The 24,139-nt window shown below is 38.1% G+C and overlaps 1 protein-coding gene across 6 annotated transcripts in view; it reads left to right on the top strand.

The window, feature by feature from the left end:
• SH3D19 (SH3 domain containing 19) overlaps nt 1-24,139 on the top strand; it is a 209,560-nt gene that overhangs the window by 58,725 nt on the left and 126,696 nt on the right. For 4 of the 6 annotated variants that reach the window (XM_072621236.1, XM_072621235.1, XM_072621234.1 and 1 more), the window contains exon 2: nt 17,201-17,240. In XM_072621236.1, coding sequence (XP_072477337.1) covers nt 17,201-17,240 — 40 coding nt within the window. Of the gene's footprint in view, nt 1-13,709; nt 13,894-17,200; nt 17,241-24,139 lie in introns of those variants that run through there. The other 2 variants (XM_072621239.1, XM_072621237.1) reach the window with 2 other exon arrangements.

The following is a 24,139-nucleotide window of genomic DNA, read 5'->3' as shown; positions in this document are numbered from 1 at the left end:
CCATGGCACTTTATTAAAGAGTTCATGATCCCTTCTAATGAAGTGGACCTCAGATCTTTTTCAGGATCCTAGATGCCACTGGTATCCCTTGTTTTAATGGGATTTGATCCCTAGATATGCAAAAGAGGCATGGCAAAATACAGAATCTAAATGGTTGATAGACCTTGTTCTTGAGGGCCAAAAATGATATATTGGGGATGGGGGAGGAGTCACAGGTTGGGTGAAGCACAAGGTCTCTCCAGTGACTAAGTGGTCATAAGATGATCACAGGCTCATGTTGCACAAGAGAGAATGGTCTGGAAGTAAAAAAATAAGTTGGATGACTTTACAGAGAATCAAGTAATCTCATGCTGAATTTGGACATGGAATTTGAATAAAACAGGATGGAGCTATCTTTGTCAGCATTCTTGTGGTTGCACAAGTGAGCCTAATAACTTGTAAACAAGTCATGAACTTTTGAGGCCCATCATAAAGGGTCTCATAATGTTTATGCAAAATATCAAACTGATTAACATTGATTGGTATAGAGTAGGCGTCCAAATGAACACTTTCTCCCATCACATGCACTTCCAGTGTACTTTCCACCATGTCACCTTGACTCTGGTACAATCTCTTTCCTATATCTTATCTTCCTTTCAAAAGTCATTAAATTTTAAGGACGTAAGGGATCATAGTTTTATTATTTTCTAAAAAAGATTACATCTAGACAGCTAGGTGCCGTATAGAGTGCTGGACTTTGAGTTAGGAGATCATGTGTTCCAAACCTACCTCAGACACTTAACTGGGAGCCAGCATGACTGGGAAAGTCATTTAACCCCTCACAGTCTTACCCTCCTCATTTCTAAAATGGAGAAAATAATAATGCTTGCTTTCTGGAGTGGTTATGAAGATGAAATGAGATGACATTGCAACCTTAAATTGCCATAAAATTATAACTATTGATATCATTTCCTCTATTATTATTTTCCCTAACAGTGTAATAGTGATTCCAATAACCGTGTAATGCCTTTCTCTGTAGGCATGATAACACTAAGTTTTATTATTTTTTAACTGCCTTTGTCAATTCGTAGGTTAGTACCGGCTTCACAGAAGTCCATACATATGGAGTACAACTGTATTAAATGCCATCAGGCTTGGGAGTATAGTCCAGGAAATGTACTGTATACCTGTTGTCTAAGAACTAACTTCACTGGAATTAGAGAATGTTACTGTTCAGTAACTTGAAAACTTATTCAGTAGTTAAAAGGCATAGATCAGCACTGGAGAATCAAGTCATGACCCAGATGAAATTATTTAATTAATTGATTGATTATTGAATTAATTAGTTTGATTTAATCAAGTAATGTAACTTAAAGTATTGAGTAAAGTAGAATCATGGAATTACAGGAACTGGAAGTGACTTGAGTGGACATCTAGGCCAGCTCACACCTGAACAAGAATTCTCTCTACAGGCGATCATATCACGTTTGCTTGATGACTTCCAGGAGGGCTGGTAGAAACCCACGACCTCCTGAGGCTGCCTGTTCCACTTTTGTGTAGCTTTGATTGTTAAAAATTTGTTCCACATCTCAAGTCTAAATGGTTTTGTTTTTATTGAGGACTTCTAAATTGTTTTTTAAATTTTTTATTGATTGCTTTTTGTTTTTATATTACACTTACTCTGAATATACTCTCTCCTCCCTTGTAACAAAAAGCAATTCAACAAAAACCATTGATAAATTAACCTAATAACGCAGACAATATTCTACCCTTGTTGTGCCATATTTACTCTGTTGAAAGGAGAGAAATTTCTTTCATTATCCTTGGGATCATTACAAGTAAAATTCCTCTTCCACATAGAGCCCTTTAAAGGCTTGAAGACAACTATCTTGTCACCCTGTGTCTTCTCTGGGAGCTGTTTTAATTTGCATTTGTCTGATCATAAGTACTTAATTTTCTGAGTGATTATTAACAATTTGTATTTTTTCCTTTAAGAAGTCCCTCTTTAACTCAAGTAAAAATATATTCCTTTTAGAGTATGAAAAATATCTTAGAGAACAGCCCTGGGTGCCAAATCAACTGAGGTAGTGGGTCATTTGTTCTATAATCCGCTACTTTCTCTCTGGTTACTGCTTGTCTTTCTCTTTGTTAATTTGTGGGATTAAAGTCCTTCAGTTTTTCTCAGAAGTTAGATTTTAGAGTAAGAATATATGGTTGGGAAAAGAGGAGATAAGAGGAAGAAAAGTCACCAACAAGTCAGCAAGCATTTATTAAGCCCTCACTGAGTCCTTTCCCTTAAAATGAATCTGGGAGGAACCAGTCAGGAGAGAGAGTACTTCCAGTATGAGGAATCCAGAGATAGAGTGATTCCAGAGAGAAGAAGTTTCCGTAGCCTGGTAGAGAAAGTCTAGGAGAATTTGGAAAGAACCCTAGAGAGAGAAGAATTCAAGACTTGGGAGGTACCATATTTCACTGCATAATTATTGCCACTACATAATTGTCACACCCCTGTTTGTTTGTTGGTTTGTTTGTTTCAGTCCAAAACCTGGTTTATAGCCTCTCATTGTGTAATCATTGCATGGTATGGTTCTGTTCCTCTCACAGCTTAAAAGGTAAACAGCAGCCATGTATTCACCAGTGGCATATGGATATCCATTTATCTCTTTGGGCATTACACTGCAGCCAGAGAGCCTAGACTTCTCAGTGCATGCACATTCAATTTCAATGTATATTCACAAGTTTTCCATGGATTCTAAATCTTTCACCAAAGACAGTTTAGTAATAAATGATTTTTTAGTCATACTGGCATAAATTTTTTTCCCCAAAAAAGCTTCACATAATGGTCACACCCCACTTTTTACAAAAAATTTGCCATAAAATCAACACAATTATGCAGTGAAATATGGTAATCTCAAACAATACACAATACAGACTTGTCATAAAAATATAACACGCAGTGTGGCAGATTTTCTATGTGTCCACCAGGTGGTTTAGCAAACAAACAGGACCTGTTGTTTTAAAAGACAAGGAACACTTGATTTTGGGGGGAAATGGGTGACTTTGTATGCTAGGTTATCATTATATCTTTCCTCTTTCTTCTGGCTTGGTCCACCTCTTCAGGGCTCATTAGCACCTGCTATCAGAAACCAGGTAGGAGCAATGGAGAAGGAACTTGGCAAAGTGGATAGAGGTGACAAAGAGGTGACTTTGGAGATGAGAAGAGGTGGCTTCATGTCTTGCGTCTGTCACATGCTAACAACATGACCATGAGCAAATCCCTCATTTTTCAGTACTACAGTCAACTATCGAGGATTATAAATTTCATTTGATTTGCTAAGCTACATCAGAACTCTACACATATGAAATCACAGGTATAAACTAATGAAAAAGTGACATTGAGATTCATCTGTTTAAGATGTGCATTTCTGAGGATGCACTGAATTACTGAGATACTTTTCTGTGCTCTAGGAATAGTCAATCAACAAGCATTTTCTCAGCACTTAATCCTGTACCAGACTTTGTAACAAGTACTAGGGATACAAAAAAATGGTAAAAAAAAAAAAAAAAAAATGGTCCCTGTCCTCAACCATCTGACATTGCGAAGAGAAGGCCTCTTTTCAATTAACCATGTCTTTAAAAAATAGAATGCTATTTTAATTTTTTCATTCATTCATTCATTGGAATCCTATTTAACACAAAACTTTTGTCTTCTTTAAAAATTTATTATGTTTCAACACATAAGTTATTTCCCAATAAATCTTCCTACCCCACCACCCACCATGAGGTATTCCCATTTTAAAAAAAAGCAGTTATGCAAAACCACCTAACAAAGCACCTGTTATTGACAGCTTATGTAATGTTTGCCTGTCACGGTTTACCGTTCTTAATACTGAAGAAGTTTGTTTTAACCTCAGGCATTTGGAACTATCATTGGACATTATATTTGGCCTGAACGGTTGTTGTTCAGGCCCTCAGTCTTGTCCAACCCTTCATGACCCCAGAGACCAAAGTGCACCAGGCCCATCTATCCTCCACGATCTCCCAGATCTGTCCAAGTTCATGTTCATTATTTCCATGACACCATCTATCCATCTCATCTGCCGTCCTCTTTTCCTTTTGCCTTCAATCTTTCCCAACATCAGGCTTTTCCAATAAGTCCTCTCTTCCCATTATGTGGCCAAAGTATTTCAGTTTCATTGTTACTGTGGGCTTCATTTTTCTTATTGTAGTCATTGTCTCTCCCATTTATAGGCATGTGTGTGTCTGTCACCCATTCATATAAATGGAAGAGAGAGTGACTAAAATAACATAAATGAAGTTCACAATGGCTTTGGCAATGAATGGCTAGAGGTGTGTGTGTATATATACACACACAATGTTTATATATTCATATATATATATATATATACACACACAATGTTTATATATTCATATATATATATACACACACAATGTTTATATATTCATATATATATATACACACACACAATGTTTATATATTCATATATATACACACACACATATGTGTTACAGACTCCTCAAATTTTTCTGAATTCTTCATATTTATTGTTCCTTATATTATGAGAGTAATTATTGAATTCACACACCACAGTGTGTTCCGCCATTTGTTCAGTCCCTAACGTGCCCTTTTGCTACTGGTGAATTTGTCTCCAAACTTCCTTTTTGAGGAAGAGCCCACACCAGCTCCTTCTTTCTTTGGATTTTTGACACTAAACCTCCTCATAGGGACATCCTTCCTCCCACCTTTTTTAGCTCCATTTTATAGATCTTCTTCCATTAGAATAGTGTAAGTTCGCTGAAGGCAGGGACTGCTTAGCACTGGCACATAATAAGCACTTAATAAATTTTTGTTGACTTGAATTTTTTTTCCAATATTGGGTATATGTATGCAGTGATGACATCTCAGCTGTGATTCTTTTCTATATTGTCATGTAATTGTTTTTGTTTGTTTTTAAAAAAGCAAGAACAGTGTATGTATATCTTGTTGCAGAATCATACCTTTGCTGTTTTAGTCTTAGAATTTTGAAATAATATTACAAATTTGCCTTATCTAAAAATGAAAATAAGTAAGGCCTGCCAGCCATTGCTGACATCATCTACCTCAAGGTTGTAGTGAGGATGAAACAAGATAAAATATAGGAAAGTACTTTGAAAACTGGGAAGTGCTCTACCAATGTGGATGGTGGTTTTATCATTAATTATCATGATCACCTTTTTTGAACCTAACAAATTTTGTACACATGGTCTTTCTCCTCCCTCTGCACTCCATTAATTGAGTGGGTTTGTGGTATCAATGGATACAGAGATTTTGTAACCTTTATTGTTCAGTTCCACTAGAAACAATTCACATGTTATATAGAAGAATTACAACAAATAAGAGAAACCATGAGAAAGAAAACAAAGCAAAACAAAAGAGAAAAGAGTCTGTTTCACTCTGCAATCCAATTCCCTCGTTTCTCTCTCTGGATGTAGATTAACATTATTTTTTAAATAAAATTTTGAGTTTCGTATTTTCTCCCTCTTTCCCTCCCCTCCCTGCTCCCTAAGATGGTAAGCAATTTGATACAGGTTGTATACGTGCAGTCATGTAAAACGTATTTCCATAGTAGTCCTATTGAGTTCATTTAACTTCTCTGGATTGCTGTATCTTCCTCTGTAAATGAAGGAGCTAGATCTTCTCTGTTGATTTCAGTTCTACGTTCCTTGAGTCCCGTGAACAATCCACCTTACAGTTCTTTAACTTATAGAGAGACATGGCCAGAAACTGGCTGGTTCATTCAGCCCTACCAACAACCTCTTCTTAAATGACTTCTCACAGCATCCTCTTCATTGTGTTGTGTCAGACCTGCTTTTGGTCAATGGGAACAACATGGCAGGAGCTGGAAAACATAGGAAAATACAAAATGAATATGCTTTATCCTTAGATAAGGGAAGAGACCATCCAGGAGCAAGATGACAGGCAGCACCTTAGTGATGTAATGTTTCAGCATCTGCCCCACTCCATTTCCTTTATGTAATTCTGGAGAGAAACAGGAAAGTTAACGTGAAGGAAACAGAATTCTAGTTAGAAAGTTACAATTATCAAATGTCATCAAGCCATCTCATTTTATAGATGAGGAAACTGAGTCCATGAGAGATTAAGTGACTTGGCTAAATCTATCCAGCTAGTAAATGATCAGGGCATGTCTCAAATACATTGATCTTCTGCCTTTAAGATCAGGGCTTTTCCCAATATTCCCTGACACCATAGCTATAGGGAAATATTTACTTAAAAGTGATTAAAAATGTTTATCCCCCCAAAAAATTAATAAGTAGGGAGAAAACTAAGTTCCCTCTATACAGGTGACAGATGAAACTTATGTAATGAATCTTGAATAATTTCCTTCTTTAGAGACCTCAGTTCCTCTGTTGTAAAATGGGGGTGTTGGAATAGAGAACTGCTAAGATTCCTTCCCACTCTAAGGCTGTGACCTAATGAAACGTGAAACTTTTAACCATGCTATATAGAAAGCACTGGGCTAGGTACTAGGGATATAAAAATAAAAATAAAAGTGCCCTGACACCTCAAAGTGTTATATCCCTCAAAGGAATGTAATGTTCATTAAGGAGATTAATAAAATAAGTATACATATATGTTAATTAATTTAAAATAAATATAAATCAAGATAAAACAGATAAGAAAATACAAAAGGATATGCAAGGTAAGTATAAAGTAATTGAGAGGTGGGTGCAGGGATCCTGTAGTAAAAGTTCATTCTGAGCGTTAATAGCTGGTATATATTTGGAACTAATGAAAGGTATGATTTTTGACAGTGCCAAAAATTTCCACGCTTCTTCAGAGAAGCATGGACAGCAGAGCAGGAAACTTCCCTAGAATGTGCTTTGCCTGCCTTGAGTTTCTAGGCTTCTCAACCAAGCAACTTACAAAAAACAGGTAGGGGTGTTAGTTGGTGTAAGCATCTTATGACTTGTGAAAATTCACATGCTAGTCCGTAGTTGTTCAGTCATTCGGTTGTGTCTGACCCTTTGTGACCCCATGGACCATACTGGCAAAGATACTGGAATGATTTGCCATTTCCTTCTCCAAGGGATTAAAGCCAAAGGATAAAAACTTGCCCAGGGTCACACTAATAGTAAGTGTCTGAGGCTAGATTTGAACGCAGAAAGAGGAGTCTTCCTGACTCCAGGCCTGGCACTCTATCCGCTGTGCCCCCTAGCTACTCTTCTAAATTTGGTCAAAGGATACTAGAAGAGAAAAGTCCTATTTCATTCCTTTCCCTTTCCAGGTCACCAATATAGGCTCTCCAACATGAATATCTCATAATTACTTTATCATAGCATAATCGATTTTAATGCCCTTATTTTACAAATGAATGAATTGTAAAATGACTTGCCCAGGAAGTGGCAAAGTCAGAATTTGAATCCAACTCCTTTGACTTCCATTCCAATACTCTTGCTTCTGTCTAATGGGTTTATTTTTCTGTGTATTCTGCTTCTTAGGTCAGAAGAAATTTTATTTGCCCTTGGCATTAACAATAGGTCTATTTGTTTGTGTATGCATTCATTTATTCAGTTATTTGTTTATCTTTCTAAGAATTTGTCTGTTGATCTATTTGTAGATTTCTTAACTCTCCCTGGCTGGACAAGCAGCAGTCCTTCTTGGTTTGTCCAATCCTGACTGAAACAGAAGCTTTAGTCTGTTCCATTTTTTTAACCAGGGAGGATTCTCATCTCTCTTGTCAGCCTGGTAGCTCTGAGCTCCTGGGTGTTCACCATGTTGCTGCTGAACTTGGTGTAGGCATCTGATCAGCGTTAGCCCCACTGGAGTTCTGAACTGCTGAACCCAACTGATTGCCAGCCTTGGCATCGAGGTATTAGAGGCCTGAGCCCCCACAGCAGACCCAATGGGCCTTTTAAAAAGATGTTAAAACCAATTTGTCCAGCCCTTAACATTGAGCTAGATGGACAGTGTTTATACAAGAAAATCTCTTTTATTTGCTTCCACAACCTGATTTGTCAAGCCAGGATTGGAGACAGTTTTCTGTAACATGATTCAGACATGGGCACTGAACTTCTGTATAAGGCTTGGCATCCATGCCATGAGACAACTCTAGTCCAGATAAGTTAGATTTCAAAGGACTGAAAAAAAACCCTCAAACTTGTACGTGTGATTATTGAGCAAACTATAGGTTGATGAGCTTCCCAGTGATTCTGGGGACATTCTAGAACAAGTTTTAAACAAGAAGCTTGTGGACACGGAGAGGGCAGAGGTAATTACTATTAGCCAACATGGCTAATTTAAATAGTTTAATAATATAAAAATAATTAATAAATAGATTAAGAATAATTAATAATGGGTTCATTAGGAATGCTAGACTAATCTCATCTCCTCTTTTGACAGTTACCCTTTAGTAATAACAATAATCGACGTTTATATAGCACTTCAAGATTTTCAAAGCACTTTAAATATAACAGATCTCACTGATTCCTCATTATGTGAGATAGGTGCTATTATTATCCCCATTTCACACGTAAAGAAACTGAGTCCCAGAGAGGTTAAATGACTTGAATGTGTTCAAACCTAGTACTTTTTGACTCCATTCTGGTTCATAACTTTTCCACATTGCCTCTCTAGCTTTAATATACCTGGATTTTAGCAAAACATTTCATAAAATCTCTCATATTTTCTTGGACAAGATTAACAGTGATGCAGGTACAGTAAGATAAATTTAGAATAGGTTCAGTCACTGAACCCAAAGGGTTCACTGTCAGCCTGGAAGAAGATCTCCAGTACTATGCCTACATGTTCTGATAGGGAACCATGCTATGTGTAAACATTTTTTATCAGTGACTTGGATGGAGATATTAGATGGCTTGCTTATCAAATTTATTGATAATTTAATGTTGTATGATAAAATCAAGATCCAGAAAGCTCTTAGTGGAATTATTAGGTCTTGGGGAAATGTTCCAACCTGAGGAAAGACCAATTGTTTCCAAATCAGGATCCAAATGAGAATGTAAAGCAGAAGGCTGGGCTGGGTAAGAGCCCAGAATTGAAGAATGGCTAGGATTCAAGGGGTTTGAGATGGAAGCTGGGGGCCAGAATAGTGATTTCAAGCCTAAGATATCTGCTGGATATCATGACAGAAGCTACAAGTAATGCTGGCAAAAATGACTGTCTGTTGCAATTTGGCTTTTAGAACCTTCACTCTTTCACTGGAAGCTGGATAGCCTACCCCTTCGTTGCATTGCCCTGATATATAGTCCCAGAACTTTATAGCCTGGACTGCACTTTGGTCTATATAACATGTTGATGTGGTGGGAATTGATACTTGATAGCCTAGAATTATGGTCTGGGGTAAGCATAAATTCTTACATTTAGATTTTTTAAAAATTAGCTGTGAAAGTTCAAGATGAGGAAGATGAAGCTAGAAAATTGTACTTATGAAAACGACCTGGAGTAGAAATCAATCACGTAAAGTGTGTCAGCCAAAAAAGATAAACCAAATTTATATTGATAATGTTATAATAGTAATGCATATTTATAATAATAACCAGATGCCAGGATATCAATAAAAATGAATTTTTTAAAGATGCCAATATGCTGTTATGTAATATTAATGTCACTAATACTATCCAATAGAATACATAATGCAACAATACTATAATATGAATATAACCATTATCTTTTGATTTTGTTGTTGTTGAGATTTCACTGGAATGGAGAGTTCTTCATAAAGAATTCTCTCTACCAGTGGAGATGGGCAACTACTCTCCAATTTATAGTCTTAGAAAACTGCCTTAGGCAGTGAGAGATTAAGCCTTGCCCAGGAATGAATAGCCAGGATATGTCAAAGCTGAACATGACCCCATGACTTCTTTACTGTAAGACCAGCCCCACAGTGCCTCTCTCTACATGTATGGATATTGAAAAATTGGAGGAGAGCCCTAGGATGATGTGGGCTAGTAAAAAGAACTTTGGACATAGAGTCAGAACACCAGAGTTTAAATCCTGGTTTGGACACTTCTTAGTTGAGTGACTATGAACAAGTCAAGCTCTGAGAACCTGTTTCCTCAAATATATGACAAAGGGATTGAACTATATGAACTCCAAGGGGTGAGATGGAGTGACATAAGTCATGATAACACTCATAAATAATTAATGATTCATAGAATTGGAAGGGACCTTAGAGGCCACATAGTCCAACCTGTATCTGAACAGGAATTCCCCCTCAACAATAGTTCCTTAAGTGCTCACCTTGACACCATGAAAGAGAACCTACCATCTTCCTAGTCAATTCATTCCATTTTTAGATAGCTCAGTTAAGAATTTTCCCCTTCCATTCAGTTGAAGCCAGCCTCTCTGCAATTTCTCTCTTGCTTCTAATTCTGTCTTCTGGGACAGAGCAGAACTGGCCTTGTTCTTCAGATACTTAAGGATCATTATTGTGTCCTCGGAAGTGTTCAGCTCAACAGGCTAATAAACCTCCCATTTCCTTTAGTTGATGATATTCAGTCCCTTCACCGTCCACAAAAATCACAGAATCTTCGAGGCACCTTAAAAGTACTTCCTCCAACCCGCATCTCCTCAGGAATATGCACCACCAACCTACAGTAGTCCTTTGACCTTGGCTTAAAGAACTCTATCTAGTAAGGTTTACCATTTGCTTTAAATGCAGCAGTTTACTTTCTGACACAGATGCATGTAACTTTTCAGAGACATCCGTTCAAGATAAGTGGCCTCAGAGACTTATAGCCAAGATTCCATTGTATATCACTTATATACTATGAATAGGAGTACAAAGTATCACATAAAAGCCATATTAAACTTATTTTGCTTGACTTTGGAGAGAAGAACCAGAGCAGATGGGCAGAAGTTATGAGGAAGATTTTCATTCATTTTATTTTTTGTTGTTGTTCAGTCCTGTCTGATTCTCTGGGACCCCATTTGGAGTTTTCTTGAGAAAGATATTGGAGTGGTTTGCCATTTCTTTCTACAGCACATTTTACAGATGAGAAAACTTGGGCAAACAGGGTTCTGTGACTTGCCCAGGGTCACTCAGCTATGAAGTATCTGAGGTCACATTTGAACTCAGGTCTTCCTGACTCCAAGCCTGGCACTCTATCTACTGTACCACCTAGCTACCCAAACTTTTATTAAGAGCCTACCATGTGCCAGGAACTGTGCTAAGTACTAGAGATGCAAATAGGTAAAAAAAGTCCCTGCCCCCAAGCGGCTTACAATTTAATGAGAGAAGTCAACACACAAAAGAAAACTGAAAAAGATGGGGAAAGGAAGGTATTCAAGCATGGGAAATGATGGTGAAGTCTATTGATTCCAAACCTAGTGTCCTTAACACTTCTAGCACTATGCTGTGTCCCCAAATTAAAGAACCTATGTTGGGTTTGAGACTCTGGTGGGACATCAAGGTGGAGTCATCCAGTAGACAGAAGTTCCAGACTAATTCTCTAGGGAGAGATATTGAAATTGGAGATAGAAATTGGGGAGCCATCTTCATAGAGACTTTTATTATCATTGAATCTATGGGAGTATAAGAGATTACCAAGGCAGAGAGGAAGGCCAAAAACATAACCCCCACTTAGGGTGTGGAAGGAGAATGAGACATCAGGGAAGGAGATCCCAAATAGCAATCAGAAAAGTCAGAGAGCAACCAAGAGAGAACAGTTTCAAAGCCAAGGAAAGTCTCAAGTGCTTCCAAATATGAAGGAGGATGAGGACTAAGAGAGAAGACCACTAGAACTGACAAGTTGTTACTGTCCTTTAAGACCAAGTAATTTCAAGAATGATGGCTCTGTAAAGCAACTGATGAAGGATTTGCCATTAGGGAAGTAAATTGTGAGGAAGCTGAAACAGTCTGTGTAATCTATACTTTCCAGGAGTTTGGTAGTCAAGGGGAAAAGAGACAAAGATATCTTGAGGTCAAGGGAAAGGGATTGTTTTTGTTTTTTAGTATACAGGAGACTTGAGCATGATCAAACACTAAGGGAAGGAGCCAATGAGAGGGAAAGGCTGAAGGTGAAAAATCAATAATAATAAATGAAGTTTATGTAATAACCACAAGCATTTATTAAGCACCTATTATGTGTCAGGCCTTATGTTTAGTGCTAGGGATACAAAGAAATATAAGACAGTCCTTGATGTTAAGAAGCTAAGGTCTAATGCAACATGCAAACAACTATGTACAAATAGAAGATATATATGTATATATATCCATACATGTACATACATACATACATTAAAAAAATGGAAATAAGCAACGCAGGGAAGGAACTAGCATTAAGCAATATCAGGAAAAGCCTATAAAAGGTTGAATTTTAACTGAAACTTGAAGGACACCAGCGAAGCCAAGTCAGAGATGAAGTAAGTGGCAAAGACTTTCAGATATGGGGCTGCCAGTGAAAATGCACATGAAGTATCTTGTGCCAGGAAAAGTAGGGAGGCCAGAGCCACTGGATCACAGAGTACTTGGAGAGGAGTAAGGTGTAAGAAGACTGGGCAAGTTATAAAGGGATTTGAATGTTGGAGGCTTATATCTGATCCTGGAGATGATAGACAGGGAATCAATCATAGGAGTTTACTGAACACTGGGGAGACATGATCAGACCTGTTCTTGAAGAAGATCAGTCTGAAAGCTGAGGGGATGATAGACCAAGGTGGGGAGAAGCTTAAAATTGGCAAAGTGCTTTTCACTATGTTATTTGAGCCTCACAACAGAAACTACAGCAATTATTACTATTTCCATTTAAAGATGAGGCACCTGAGGCTTAGAGATTAAGTGACCTACACATGGTGAAACAGCTATGAAATGTCAGGCACAGGATTTGAACTTGGGTCTTTTGGACTCTATACACTATACCACATTACATGTCTCTGGAGGATTATTATACTAGATCTAAAATCACTGTATTTTTTCATAATCATTTTCTTATGCTGCTTTTGAGTATCTATATCCAGATTTTTTTTTTCTGTCTTTGTTGGCAAGAAATAAGTACCTAAAATCTGCTTTCCGTGCTCGGTTTCGTTGCCTTTTGGCTTCTGGAATTAGTCATGGCGACTCCATGTTTTATGAGAAATAGAGTTTTCACAGTGTCCAGCACTTCTTGGCACCCAGGTCCATCTTTGCCTTTTGCCATGGGAAAAAGAAAAAAAAAAAAGGAAAGAAAAAAGAAAAGGATATTATTTCCAAACAGGGCTTTCTATATCCCTTAGTATAAGGGAGAAAGGGAGAGGTCTGTGGACATTTCAGCAAGATGAAGCCAAAACTTGCTGCTCAGTTTTGTTTTCCACAGTCAGGGGTGGAGTGTATTCTACAGTGTATTTAATTAGACCCAAATTGTGAAAACTTACATAGGGTCAGAGTGTTTTTGTACAATTTGTGTATGCGTGTGTGTGAATATGTGTGTGTGTGTGCGTGTGAATGTGAGTACACATAAATGAACTTTAGAGAAAATGGGACATTTATAGGTTACAAAATCAACCTCCTGGATTAAAAACCAAACCTAGCTCTACACAAGAGTAAAACCTCTATATGTTTTGAGAGTCCAAAGATACGGAAAGTCCAGAGATCATGTTGTGCCAGAGAGAAGGAAAAGTGAACCCCATTCCATTAACTTCCGGAATGACAGCATTCCAGTTGTTCAGCCTGGTCATAGCCTATCTGCCAATCAGAAGTGAGCCCTGGAGGGAAGCTCTCTGATGCTGGCTGTTGTTTACATGGACTGTGACTCTGTTTCTCCCCCTCTCCCTGGTGCCTTCATGTTCTGCGTGTACCACAAAGAAGATCCTGCAATGGCAGGAAACTAGGACCCTAGCAGCCGGTGACATCCCTCCCAGATGAGTAGAAACTTCTTTCAGGTCGTTTTTAGCCACGGGTAAGAGCGGTTGCCTGGGTGAATGCTAAGGGTGGCTGAGAAGGGTTGTCTCTGTGAGTGCATAGCATCAGGTGTCCGTAGGAGACCTCGCATGTACGATGAGGGGGAAAAGTTGTCCAGGAACTGACCGTTTGGTCAGTGCTGAGATACGGGCTGCAGATAAGTTGGTAACAGATAGGTAACAAAGCGGGTTGTGTTTTCTTGGAGGGGCGGGTGTAGCCTGATTTATCATTTCTAGGAGATGCAGGAATATCAGATTAAATGCAAATGGAACCGAGTTAGAACCAGCCACAAATTTCCATCGTGTATTAGGTACAGAAGTACACTGAACGAACCAAGCGGTCCCTAGCCTTTTCACTAAGATTCCTTATGCCTCATCACACGCAAGCCAAATCCTGGGCTGAGAAAAAGATGTTTACTCAGGAGCGCGACCGTCCGGTTCGAGGATTGCTGTCACACTGAGCTGTAAACTCTTCTTTCTCTGATTTTTGCATACTTCCAACCTTATCCCTACCTTGTCTCCAAATGGTAAAAAAGAGAGGAAAGCCTGCAGTATGGCTGTTTCATGGCCACGAATTTCAGACTGCAATATAGGAACTCTTGCTTATAATGGTTTTCTAGAGTTGTTACTTTCAAAGGCAGTGGGAGGAGGGGAAGATCCTTTTTTTATTGTTATTTTAATTTTTTTACTTTTCCAGATGTTTATCATGATGGGCTAATTTTTAGTAGGAACGAAAAGATAACTTGTGGGTTTTATATAAAGTTCATTGAGCAACGTATTTGCATGTACTAGAATATTTTAATTAATTCTTTTTTTTGATTGCTTAAGCTCATTGGATTTAGAGAAGGAAAGAATTTTTAAATCTATTTAAGTCTAACTCTTTTGTTTTAAATGGGAGGAACCCGAGGATCCCGAAAGTTAAGTGATTTGTCACTTAAGTGTGTAGGCAGGAGCTGGGAGGATTTGAGCCCAGGGCTTTTGACTCCAAATCCAGCTGTTTTTCCGCTTCAGAAATGTTAAGCAGGAACTCTTTTGTCTTCTTTGTAAAACTTCTCTCTCTGGGGTTTGCATTCAGATTTAAAGTCTAAAACTTTCTGGGAGCTGGGGAGTTAATGAAGGAGTATAGCCAGCTTTTCTGCATTTGCAGATGTTAATTTAGCAGACTGCTATATTTTCCCCTCCTTAGCCTTTTGGGGACTTCTGCCAGCCATGATTCATGGAATGATTTTTTTGGACTGAGTAATCTCTGGTTTTCTGGTTTCCTCACTTTTCTCCCCTTAGCTAAAGTCTTTTGTGGTTAAAACAGCTCTAAAGTTGAAAATAAATAAACAAATCCACAGGATGCTGCTTTTTCTGAGCAGATGATTTTTGATATGTAATAAACTTTATGAGCTAGGTCATCATACCATCATCTCTTCAGCTAGACAAACCCTCTCAGCTCAGATAATGATTCCTATAACAGGAAGGACACAGCATTTGTTTTGAATTGCTTTTTTTTTTTTTTTTTTTAAGAAACTTAAGCTGTGTAGAATCACAGCTACCAAAAAAGAATTTTCCTAAGGTATAGGCTTGACCATGCCACTTCTCTGCTCAAAAATTTTCAGTAGCTCCCTACTTCCTTCTAGGGTAAAATACAAAGCTTAGTCTGATTTTTCCAAAAAAAAAAAAAAAAAGTTTTATTGATGCATTTTCTTTGGCTACCACCATCATTTCAGGATATATCATCACCACCACCATCCACCTAGCCAATGAGCATGCCCTAGTTATAAAGAAAAATAGATAAGCAAAACCAACCTACACAGCAACCTCATCTGCACACAGAATGTTCCTCGCTTTTCTGTGGAAAAGGAGATTTGGTCTGTCCTTTAAGATCTTCCACAGTCTAGCTCCAGCCCACCCTTTTGGTCTTACTGCACGTTGTTAACCTTCTGGCCAAACTGGATTCCTTAACTGGCATTCCCCAAACTCAGCATCCCATCTTCAATTTCTGGGCATTGAGGGATTTCTTCACTCTATGTATTTGTATCCACAGTGCCCAACACAGTGCCTGGCATGTGGTAGGAGCTTAATAAGTGCTTATTGATTGCTTATTGATCCCTTGTCTCTGCCAGGAGCGTTCTCCCTTTTCATCTCTTTTTCTCAGAATCCTTATCATCTTTCAAGATTTCATTTAGTTGGTGCTGTCTCCTTCAGGATACTTCCCATAATCACTCCAATTTTTAGTGCTTTCTCCCCTCTCCCCACAAATTACTTTGCATTTACTTAACAGGGTGCATGTTTTAATGCTCCTGAAGTTCAACCCTCAACAATTTTGTTTTTGTTTTAATATCTCGAGTACCAATGATATGTTTTTGATGGAGTATAGGCTCTGGGAACCCCCATGAACTCTCCTCTGGCCTGAGGCCATACTTTCTCCCACTTCCCCCAGCTATTTCCCACCCTTGATCTTATCAAAATATCTATGCCCCAATCTGTTACCCTTTGTTAGAGAGGAACTTGACATAAAAACAAGGTATCAAGAAAAATTTATTTAAAATAGAGTTCAGAGTAGGGAAGGCCTACGTTCCTTCCCCTGAAGGAATGGGTAGCTTCCAGCATGGCCAGTGGAAGGACTACTACCAGGTCAGGATGAGGCAGGACCCTTATAGAATTCTGAGCTTGGGATTTCCCTCGATACTGTCCCCTGGACATGTGACTCCATGTTCTCTCTAATAGGCCTTTCCTCACATAGCTCCTTGGGCCTGCCTTAGTTTCTGGCCTCTAACCTGTCCATGCTAGGTCCCAACCCCTATCACCTAGGAATGTGGACAACAGAACTTTCTTACTTCTCACACCCTTAAACTAGCCTAGCCCTCCACTGTCTGTTCCCATGAAGACCCTCCCTAAACCCCTCCTCTAGACTCCTTGGCCATCCCTAGATTCCTCCTACAGTCTTTCTGTATATAAGACCCATTCCTCCTCCATGAAAGTGCTGAGATTCGATCTATCTGACATTCAATCTGGCCTGCTTGTCAATACAAGCCTCCCAAATGCTCAAGCTTCTTAAAAGTCTACCCATTATGGCACATCTTAAATAAACTTTGCTTTTCTTTGGCTAAAAGAAGGCTTGAGTAGAATTCATTCAGGCAGGACCAGGCCTGTCAGTATTTTGGGATCCTGAGCACCTCTAAACCTCAACATTTTGTACATAGTAGGCACTTAAAAAATATGAATTAAATTGAATGGAGGGGCAGTATTTGAGAAATTCAAGTTTTCCTCCACTGCTAAGAAAAATTTTTAACATGTAAATATCTTCTTTTTTTACAGATCGCAGTGAAAGAAATAAACCAGAACACCGTTCTTCAAGGTATGTAATTTTTAAAAAATCTGTCTAGAGTTATGTCAAAAGCTAGGATCTTCCTCATCTTTTTAAAATTATTCTGAAAGAAGTTGTACTCCATTTGTTTTCATTGTGTCTGAAGTATTGAATGAGGGTAATATTGGTCATAACTTCAAAGATAAGAAAGGGGGACACGGATAGATATTGATAAAAGAGGAAGCCTAGGGTCCACAGTAGATAGAGCATCAGACTGGAGTCAGGAAGACTTGAGTTCAAATCTTCCCTCAGATTCTTACCTGCTCTGTGTGACCCTGGGCAAGTTACTTAACTTCTCTCAGTGTCATTTTCTTCATCTGTAAAAAAGAGATGATAATAAAGAGCACCCACCTCCCAGGGTGGTATGAGGATCATATGACAAAACATATGTGAAGTGCTCTGCAAACTTTAAGGTGCTATATAAATGTTGACTATTATTATTTTCATTTCAGTATTCCATTTAGTGGTAATTAAATCTCCAAAAAGAGTCAGGGTACTGTACCGAAATTTAAGAAATTTGTTTTCAAACTCTTTCCTGTTTACTGTCTCTTCATTAGTATATTTCTCCCCTCATTTTCACTTAGAATTTCATTTCCAAGTAGATTCTTCTGATCTCTTAGGCCTATTTAAATGCTTTTAGCCCAAGATTTTGAAGATTTATGTGCTGCTCCTAGCATCTTTTCTTCATTCATCATCACTTTGTGTCCTGGGCATCTTTATTTTAGGAGTCTTTTTTTTTCCCAGACAGGTCCTACTCTTTGTGAGAGGTTTTCTTTGCAGAGATACTGGAATTATTTGTCTTTTCCTTCTCCTGCTCATTTTACAGTTTAGGAAACAGAGGCAAACACAGTTAAGTGACTTACCCAGGGGCAGGATTTGAACTCATGAAGATGTCTTCCTGACTCCAGTCATGGCACTCTATCCATTGTGCTACCTAGCTGCCACCTGTAGGTTAAATCCAATAAGAATTACCTTCTTTGAGGGCAGGGACTTTTTTACTTTTATCTTTGTACTCCTAGTGCCTAACAGAATTCCTAGTATATTTTTTTCTCCAGATCTGTGATTTCATCAGTATAGGGATGAATTCTCCCAACTGTTTGCTAGATTATAGACTCAATTGACTGGAACAATGTTAAGAAGGTAAAATGATGTGGTCAGAATAACCCAACTAGTGTATGTGAGAATCAGGACTCAAACTCATGTCTTCCTTATTGTCAAGGCAGGCTTTCTGTTCATCATACCCCACTGCCTCTTACCTGGTACATAGTATAAATACTAATAAATGCTTGTTGAATTGAATTGAATGTTATATTTCTCGTGGATTGACTGACCTACTAAACTGTCCAGGGCTTCTTAAAGTTTTTGCTGACATTTGTTGGCACTGTGTGACCTGAGGACATGCACAGTGCAAAGTGCCCATGCTTTGTGTTCAGAACCAAGGCTACAGGGAAGTTTGATGCAACATGGTCAAATGCTGCCAGAAACACCTTAGATCATTATACTTTTGATTTTTAATTAATTTTTGGTCATTGCTCCTTCTGAAATCTTTAACTGTTGCCAAAGTTGTGGAAAACCCATATGGGGTCGTGACCCACAGTTTAAGAAGCACTGACCACGAAATTTTGCCCATCACTGGGATTATAGAGAACACTGATCACTGTCAATGAATGCATGAAGAACTCATAGAATTAGAATCATAGCCTCTTTTGGTGTATAAATTATATGGTCTTCTGTGACACCATGATATATTTCTGGATGTAGTGTTCAGAACTAGGGAGGTGATAGATCTACCCTATAATAGTTTTTATTAAGTGTTTGTTTATTTATTAGGTATTAGTATATGCCAGGACCACCAGTAGATAGAGCACTGGGCTTGGAATCAGGAAGAGTTCAAATGCCAGCCTCACATACTTACTAGCTGGGTGATTTGTTTGCCTCAGTTTCATCATCTGTAAAATGATCTGGAGAAGGAAATGACAAAGCACTTCACTATTTCTGCCAAGAAAACCTCAAAATAGGGTCACAAAGAGTCAGAAATGACCGAAAAACAGTAATAACTAAATTCTAGACACTGTGCCTAAGCACCTTTTAAACATATCTCATTCGATCCTTACAACAATGCTGTGACCTAGATGCTATTATGAATCCCATTTTACAGTAGAAGAAACTGAGTTGAAGTTAAGTGACTTGCCTGGAATTATACAGCTAGTCAGTGTGTAAGGTGACATTTGAACTCAAGTCTTCCTAACCCCAGGCCTAGTGCTCTCTCGACATTTCATCATCTAACTGCCTGTCCATTGGAGTTGTAGCAAAGTAGAATGAGCCGTTCCATTTTGGATTCATTGAGTTTGACTAGGTATTGAAATATCTAGGTAGAAATATCTATTCAAGATGCAGGTCTAGAGAAGTGAGGTCCATTTGGATCTCTCAGGGTCTGAACCATAAATTTGAACAGAGATAAGTGTTGATTCTTTTAGAGTGAATGAGGTTGTCAAATGACTGAATGTACAGAACCAAAAAGAAGGGGGCTAAGGACTTTAGAGAAACACATATTTTAAGGCATCACCTAGAGTCAATGAATGTGAGACTGAAAAGGAATACTTAGAAGGGGAGAAGAAGGGGAGACTATTGATCAAGTGGTGAGTATCAATTAAGTGCTTACTTTGCTTGGTACTTTATTTGTTTAGCTATACGAGGGAAAGGATATTCAACAGGATATGCATCAAGAACACCAGTTAATTCAGCTGAGCAAACTTTTTTGCATCTTGATTGCATCATGGTCTACCCAGTCAATCATCAAAGCACAAATAGAGGTCCTTATGATTGTTTTGTACTTATAACCTGGAAGGGATGTCAACAGATGGATCCTTTAGTTCCCTGAGCCAATCCAATTTCAAGGACAATTTCAATACCTTGTAAGGGAAAATTAGCCTAATCTTCATTGGGGAGTTCGGATATTGCTCCTATTTTAGGAGGGAGAGACAGAATTAAGAGAACAGAGAGAGAAAAAATGAAAACACAGAAAAGCAAGGAAAAATAAAGATAGGAAGAAGGGAGAAAAATTAAAGGAGAGAGAATAAAATGAGAAGAGGGAAAACATAGGAAAGGGAAGAAAAAGATGAGAAAAAAGAGCTATGCAAGAAGAGATCGAAGAGCTTTATGTATCAGTTGGGTCGGATAATAAGTTTCTCTCAAGTTCTCTGTCTAGTATTTACTCTGAGCAAGGTAGTCAGTCTATTAGAAAACATTTCTGAAAAGATAGCTTTGCTTGGTAGCTTGCACCTAGTTGGTGCTTAATAAATGACTAACAATTATCTCAAAATAAAAAGGACAGCTAAATTCCTGTATTAAAGAAGGATCACTCTTACTGTTAACTGGTGTGGCATAAATTCCTCATCCCAACCTGCATTCTCTCCCAGAAAGAGGACATAACCATGCTAATACAACTCACTTTCTCGATTTTGAGGGTCTTCAGAAGTGTGTGTTAATAGTTGTAATTACTGAGTCCCAACCAGTGTGTATCCCGTTTACACAAAATCACAACATGACACTATTAACTTTTTTTCACCATCAACTCTTAAACAGAAAATATTTATTAAATAAAGAAAATGCAAAAACATTCATAACATACTCAACTGAAGATAAAAAAATAAGGATAATCATAACATTTATTCAATAGAAGACCAGAGCAGGAATAATCATAAATCTAGGTCACACCAACACAAACAATAACTTTGGGGGAGAGTAGTCAACAGAAACCTAGCAAAGACGCACATGTGTGGGAAAATTCATGTGCCTAGGGCAACTCACAACTCTTCACTGCAGATCTTGATGTCCTAGTTCCCTTCTAGGAGAAGTCTACACCTCAGGGAGCCACTCCTGCTAGCTGCACCTTTCCTGGTCCTCACCATGCTCCTGCTAGGCAAGGCCATTTCTCCTTTGCTTTCAAGCCTGTGAAACAATCACAAGTAATCTTTTTACTGACAACAGCCCTCAACAAGGTGCATAAAAAGGTATTGTGCCCTTTCAGTTCTCAGTGGTTCCCTAAAGCTGAAGAACTGCCAATATCTTGATCAATTGCAGAGGATTTTTTGTTCACTTAGCTCCTAACCTATCCTGACAGAAAAGTTAAGCTCGTGATAAAATACAGGCAAAGCCTGTCTTCCCCTCCTATTTGTCCATCTCGAACCAGAGAAGTCAGTAGAGGGCAACACAGGAACCCTTGAGAGTTTTGTTTTATTTCTTCTGTAGAGGGCACTAAAGGGCACTAGTCCTCCTAGACCTGTATACAGCCAAGAGGATTCCACTATAAGCCAATGAGCTTCTTACAAGTGGTCCAGTCTTTCCACAGTCAACCAGCAGAGCAGTGAATAAGCAGGCAGCCAAAGAATCAGTGGTCTCTTTCCAAAGCCTTCCCCATCTGCTTTTCCCAGCTCCTCATGACTCTTCCTGTGCTCAGTTCATTCTCTTGCTTCTCCAGTTATCTCATCTCATAGCTTCTCCTCATGTTGGTTTCTTTATCCTTTAATGGCTCAGATCACTACTCCAGTGTCAGTAATTCATCATTCTTTTTCTTATGAAGGCAGCAAAACTCAAGACATCTTTCTGTCACTTAGGAACTCAGTAGTCCTTATATGATCTTCCCAAAGTTCCAAATAATTTTCATTTAATGATTTTGTTAGTTATAAGCTTCAAAATTCTAAAAACAATCCCATGCAAATAAGATGATTGACTACGATGGTGGAAGCCAGTTGTCACTTATTGTTTTGCCCACCAATAAGTTCTCTCAGAAAATTTATCTGAGTTGCAGTTGTCTCTGGTGCACAGAACATTGTGTCTCTTCTCAACATTTTATCTGAGAGACTGTTCCTTCACAGATTGGTTTTTATCAGTTTTCCTTACACAACATTATTTTTGGTTTTTTGTCCCTTCTGGCAAATAAAAACATGAAAGAGACAATACCTTATAATATATTCAAATGAGGTAATATTTTTTAAATGCACTTAGTATAGTGCCTAGCATACAGTAGGCACTATATAAATGCTTGTTCCTTCCCCTCCTTCTTTTCTTTTATAAAATTACTTTTTAGTTAAGCATTTTTTCTTTCCTTCCCACATCCCCTCCACTGAAAAATTAAAAAAAAAAATTAAAAAAAAATCCTTTGTTACAGATGTGCATAGTTAAGCAAAACAAATCCCCACATTGGCCACATCCAAAAATGTGCATCTTATTCTGCACCCTGAGTCCATCCCCTCTGTGTCATGAAGTGGGCAGCATTCCTCATCATCAGTCCTCTGGAATTGTGGTTGGTCTTTGCATTGATCAGAATGCTCAAGGATTTCAAAGGTTGTTATTGTATACATTGTTCTTCTGGCTCTGTACCTTACACATTTTTCTAAAAAGAGCAAACAGTACAGACACTTGAATAACATGGATCTTTGTAGTTATTAAAGTATATATCTCCAGGGTTGTGAGGTAAGCACCATCCTGAGATCCTTCTTCACCTCAGATAGGGACAAGAATATTTTTAAAGATGTATTTGTTGATTCAGTGATATTGTATCTACATTAGAATGTAAACTCCTTAAAGGCAAGGACTATCTGTAAGACGTGTTTTCCTCCATTGATTCATTCATTCATTCCAAGCCCTTATACTTTATAAGGATTCATTTTTCTTTTGAAAAAAATGTATGTTTTATTAAAAACTTAACACTGAACATACAAATAGCTTGATTATTGCTTCTGAATTAATTTTACCATATATAATGTTATAACTTTTCCCCCATCATTCCCTTTAATTACTCTGTACTTTAAAAAACTGCTATTTTTGGTTTTTTACTGCCTAAAGTTACCCATGTATCTCTCTCCCTTGCTTTAGAGAGTCATCCTCTATAACAAAGAATTTATTTTTAAAAAGAAAAAAAGAAAGAGAGAAATCAACAAAACTGGTCAATATTTTTTTTTAAAAACTGGTCAGATATATGGTATTCCACACCTATGGACCCTTCCCCTTCTACCTTTACCTCTACGAAGGAGTGGAATGAGTTATCTCTTCATATATCTCCTTTGGGATCAAATTTGTCTTTTGTAATTTTTCAGTGTCCATTTTGTTACATGTGTTCTTTACATACTCATGTATGTTTTCCCTGTATTCGTCATATTCCTCATTTCTTACAACACAGTAATATTCTGTTACATTTGTATACCACAGTTGTTTTGGTCATTCTTCAGTCAGTGGACATCTACTTCGTTTCCTCTTCTTTGCTACCACAAAAAGTGAGGATATAAATGTTTGAATATATGTGGAACCTTCTCCATTGAATTCTTTACATACACATACACACACATATGTATATGTATATATGTATGTGTATATACACAGCTATAATGTACCCACACATAAATATATACAGGTATGTACATGTGTATAATATAATGTTTGTACAATATATGTATATGTAGTGTGTGTGTGTGTGTGTGTGTATAAAATCTGTTGGGGGGGTTTTTTCATGTGCCACATTAGTCTCTAGAGTTCTGAGGAACTCCTGGGGATCATGGAGGATGGGGCATCTCCACAGTTGGTCCTCCCACAAAGCAGTGTATGAGGTGTCTTTTTCCTGCTATCATGCTAATATCTGTTCCTGCAGACAAGGAGACACAGATTTAACGAGTAGGGTACATATTAACAGCCAGTTCAGTGTGCCCAGCGGGCAACAGCACTCAGTAAATATTTATGTTGATAAGCTCATGGCTGCCCTTGTGACTTTCTCCATGTTTGGGCTCCTTTCACGTGCTACTCTGTTGACCCTAATAAAGATGTTGTAGATTTTTGTTTGTAAAACCTTGCTCGTAAGCATTCTACTCAAACGAATGAGCTTGAAGAGGAAATAG

The sequence above is a fragment of the Notamacropus eugenii genome, chromosome 6 (genome assembly GCF_028372415.1).
Source record: "Notamacropus eugenii isolate mMacEug1 chromosome 6, mMacEug1.pri_v2, whole genome shotgun sequence".
Taxonomy (NCBI): domain Eukaryota; kingdom Metazoa; phylum Chordata; class Mammalia; order Diprotodontia; family Macropodidae; genus Notamacropus; species Notamacropus eugenii.
This window is presented reverse-complemented; position numbering and strand designations above follow the sequence as displayed.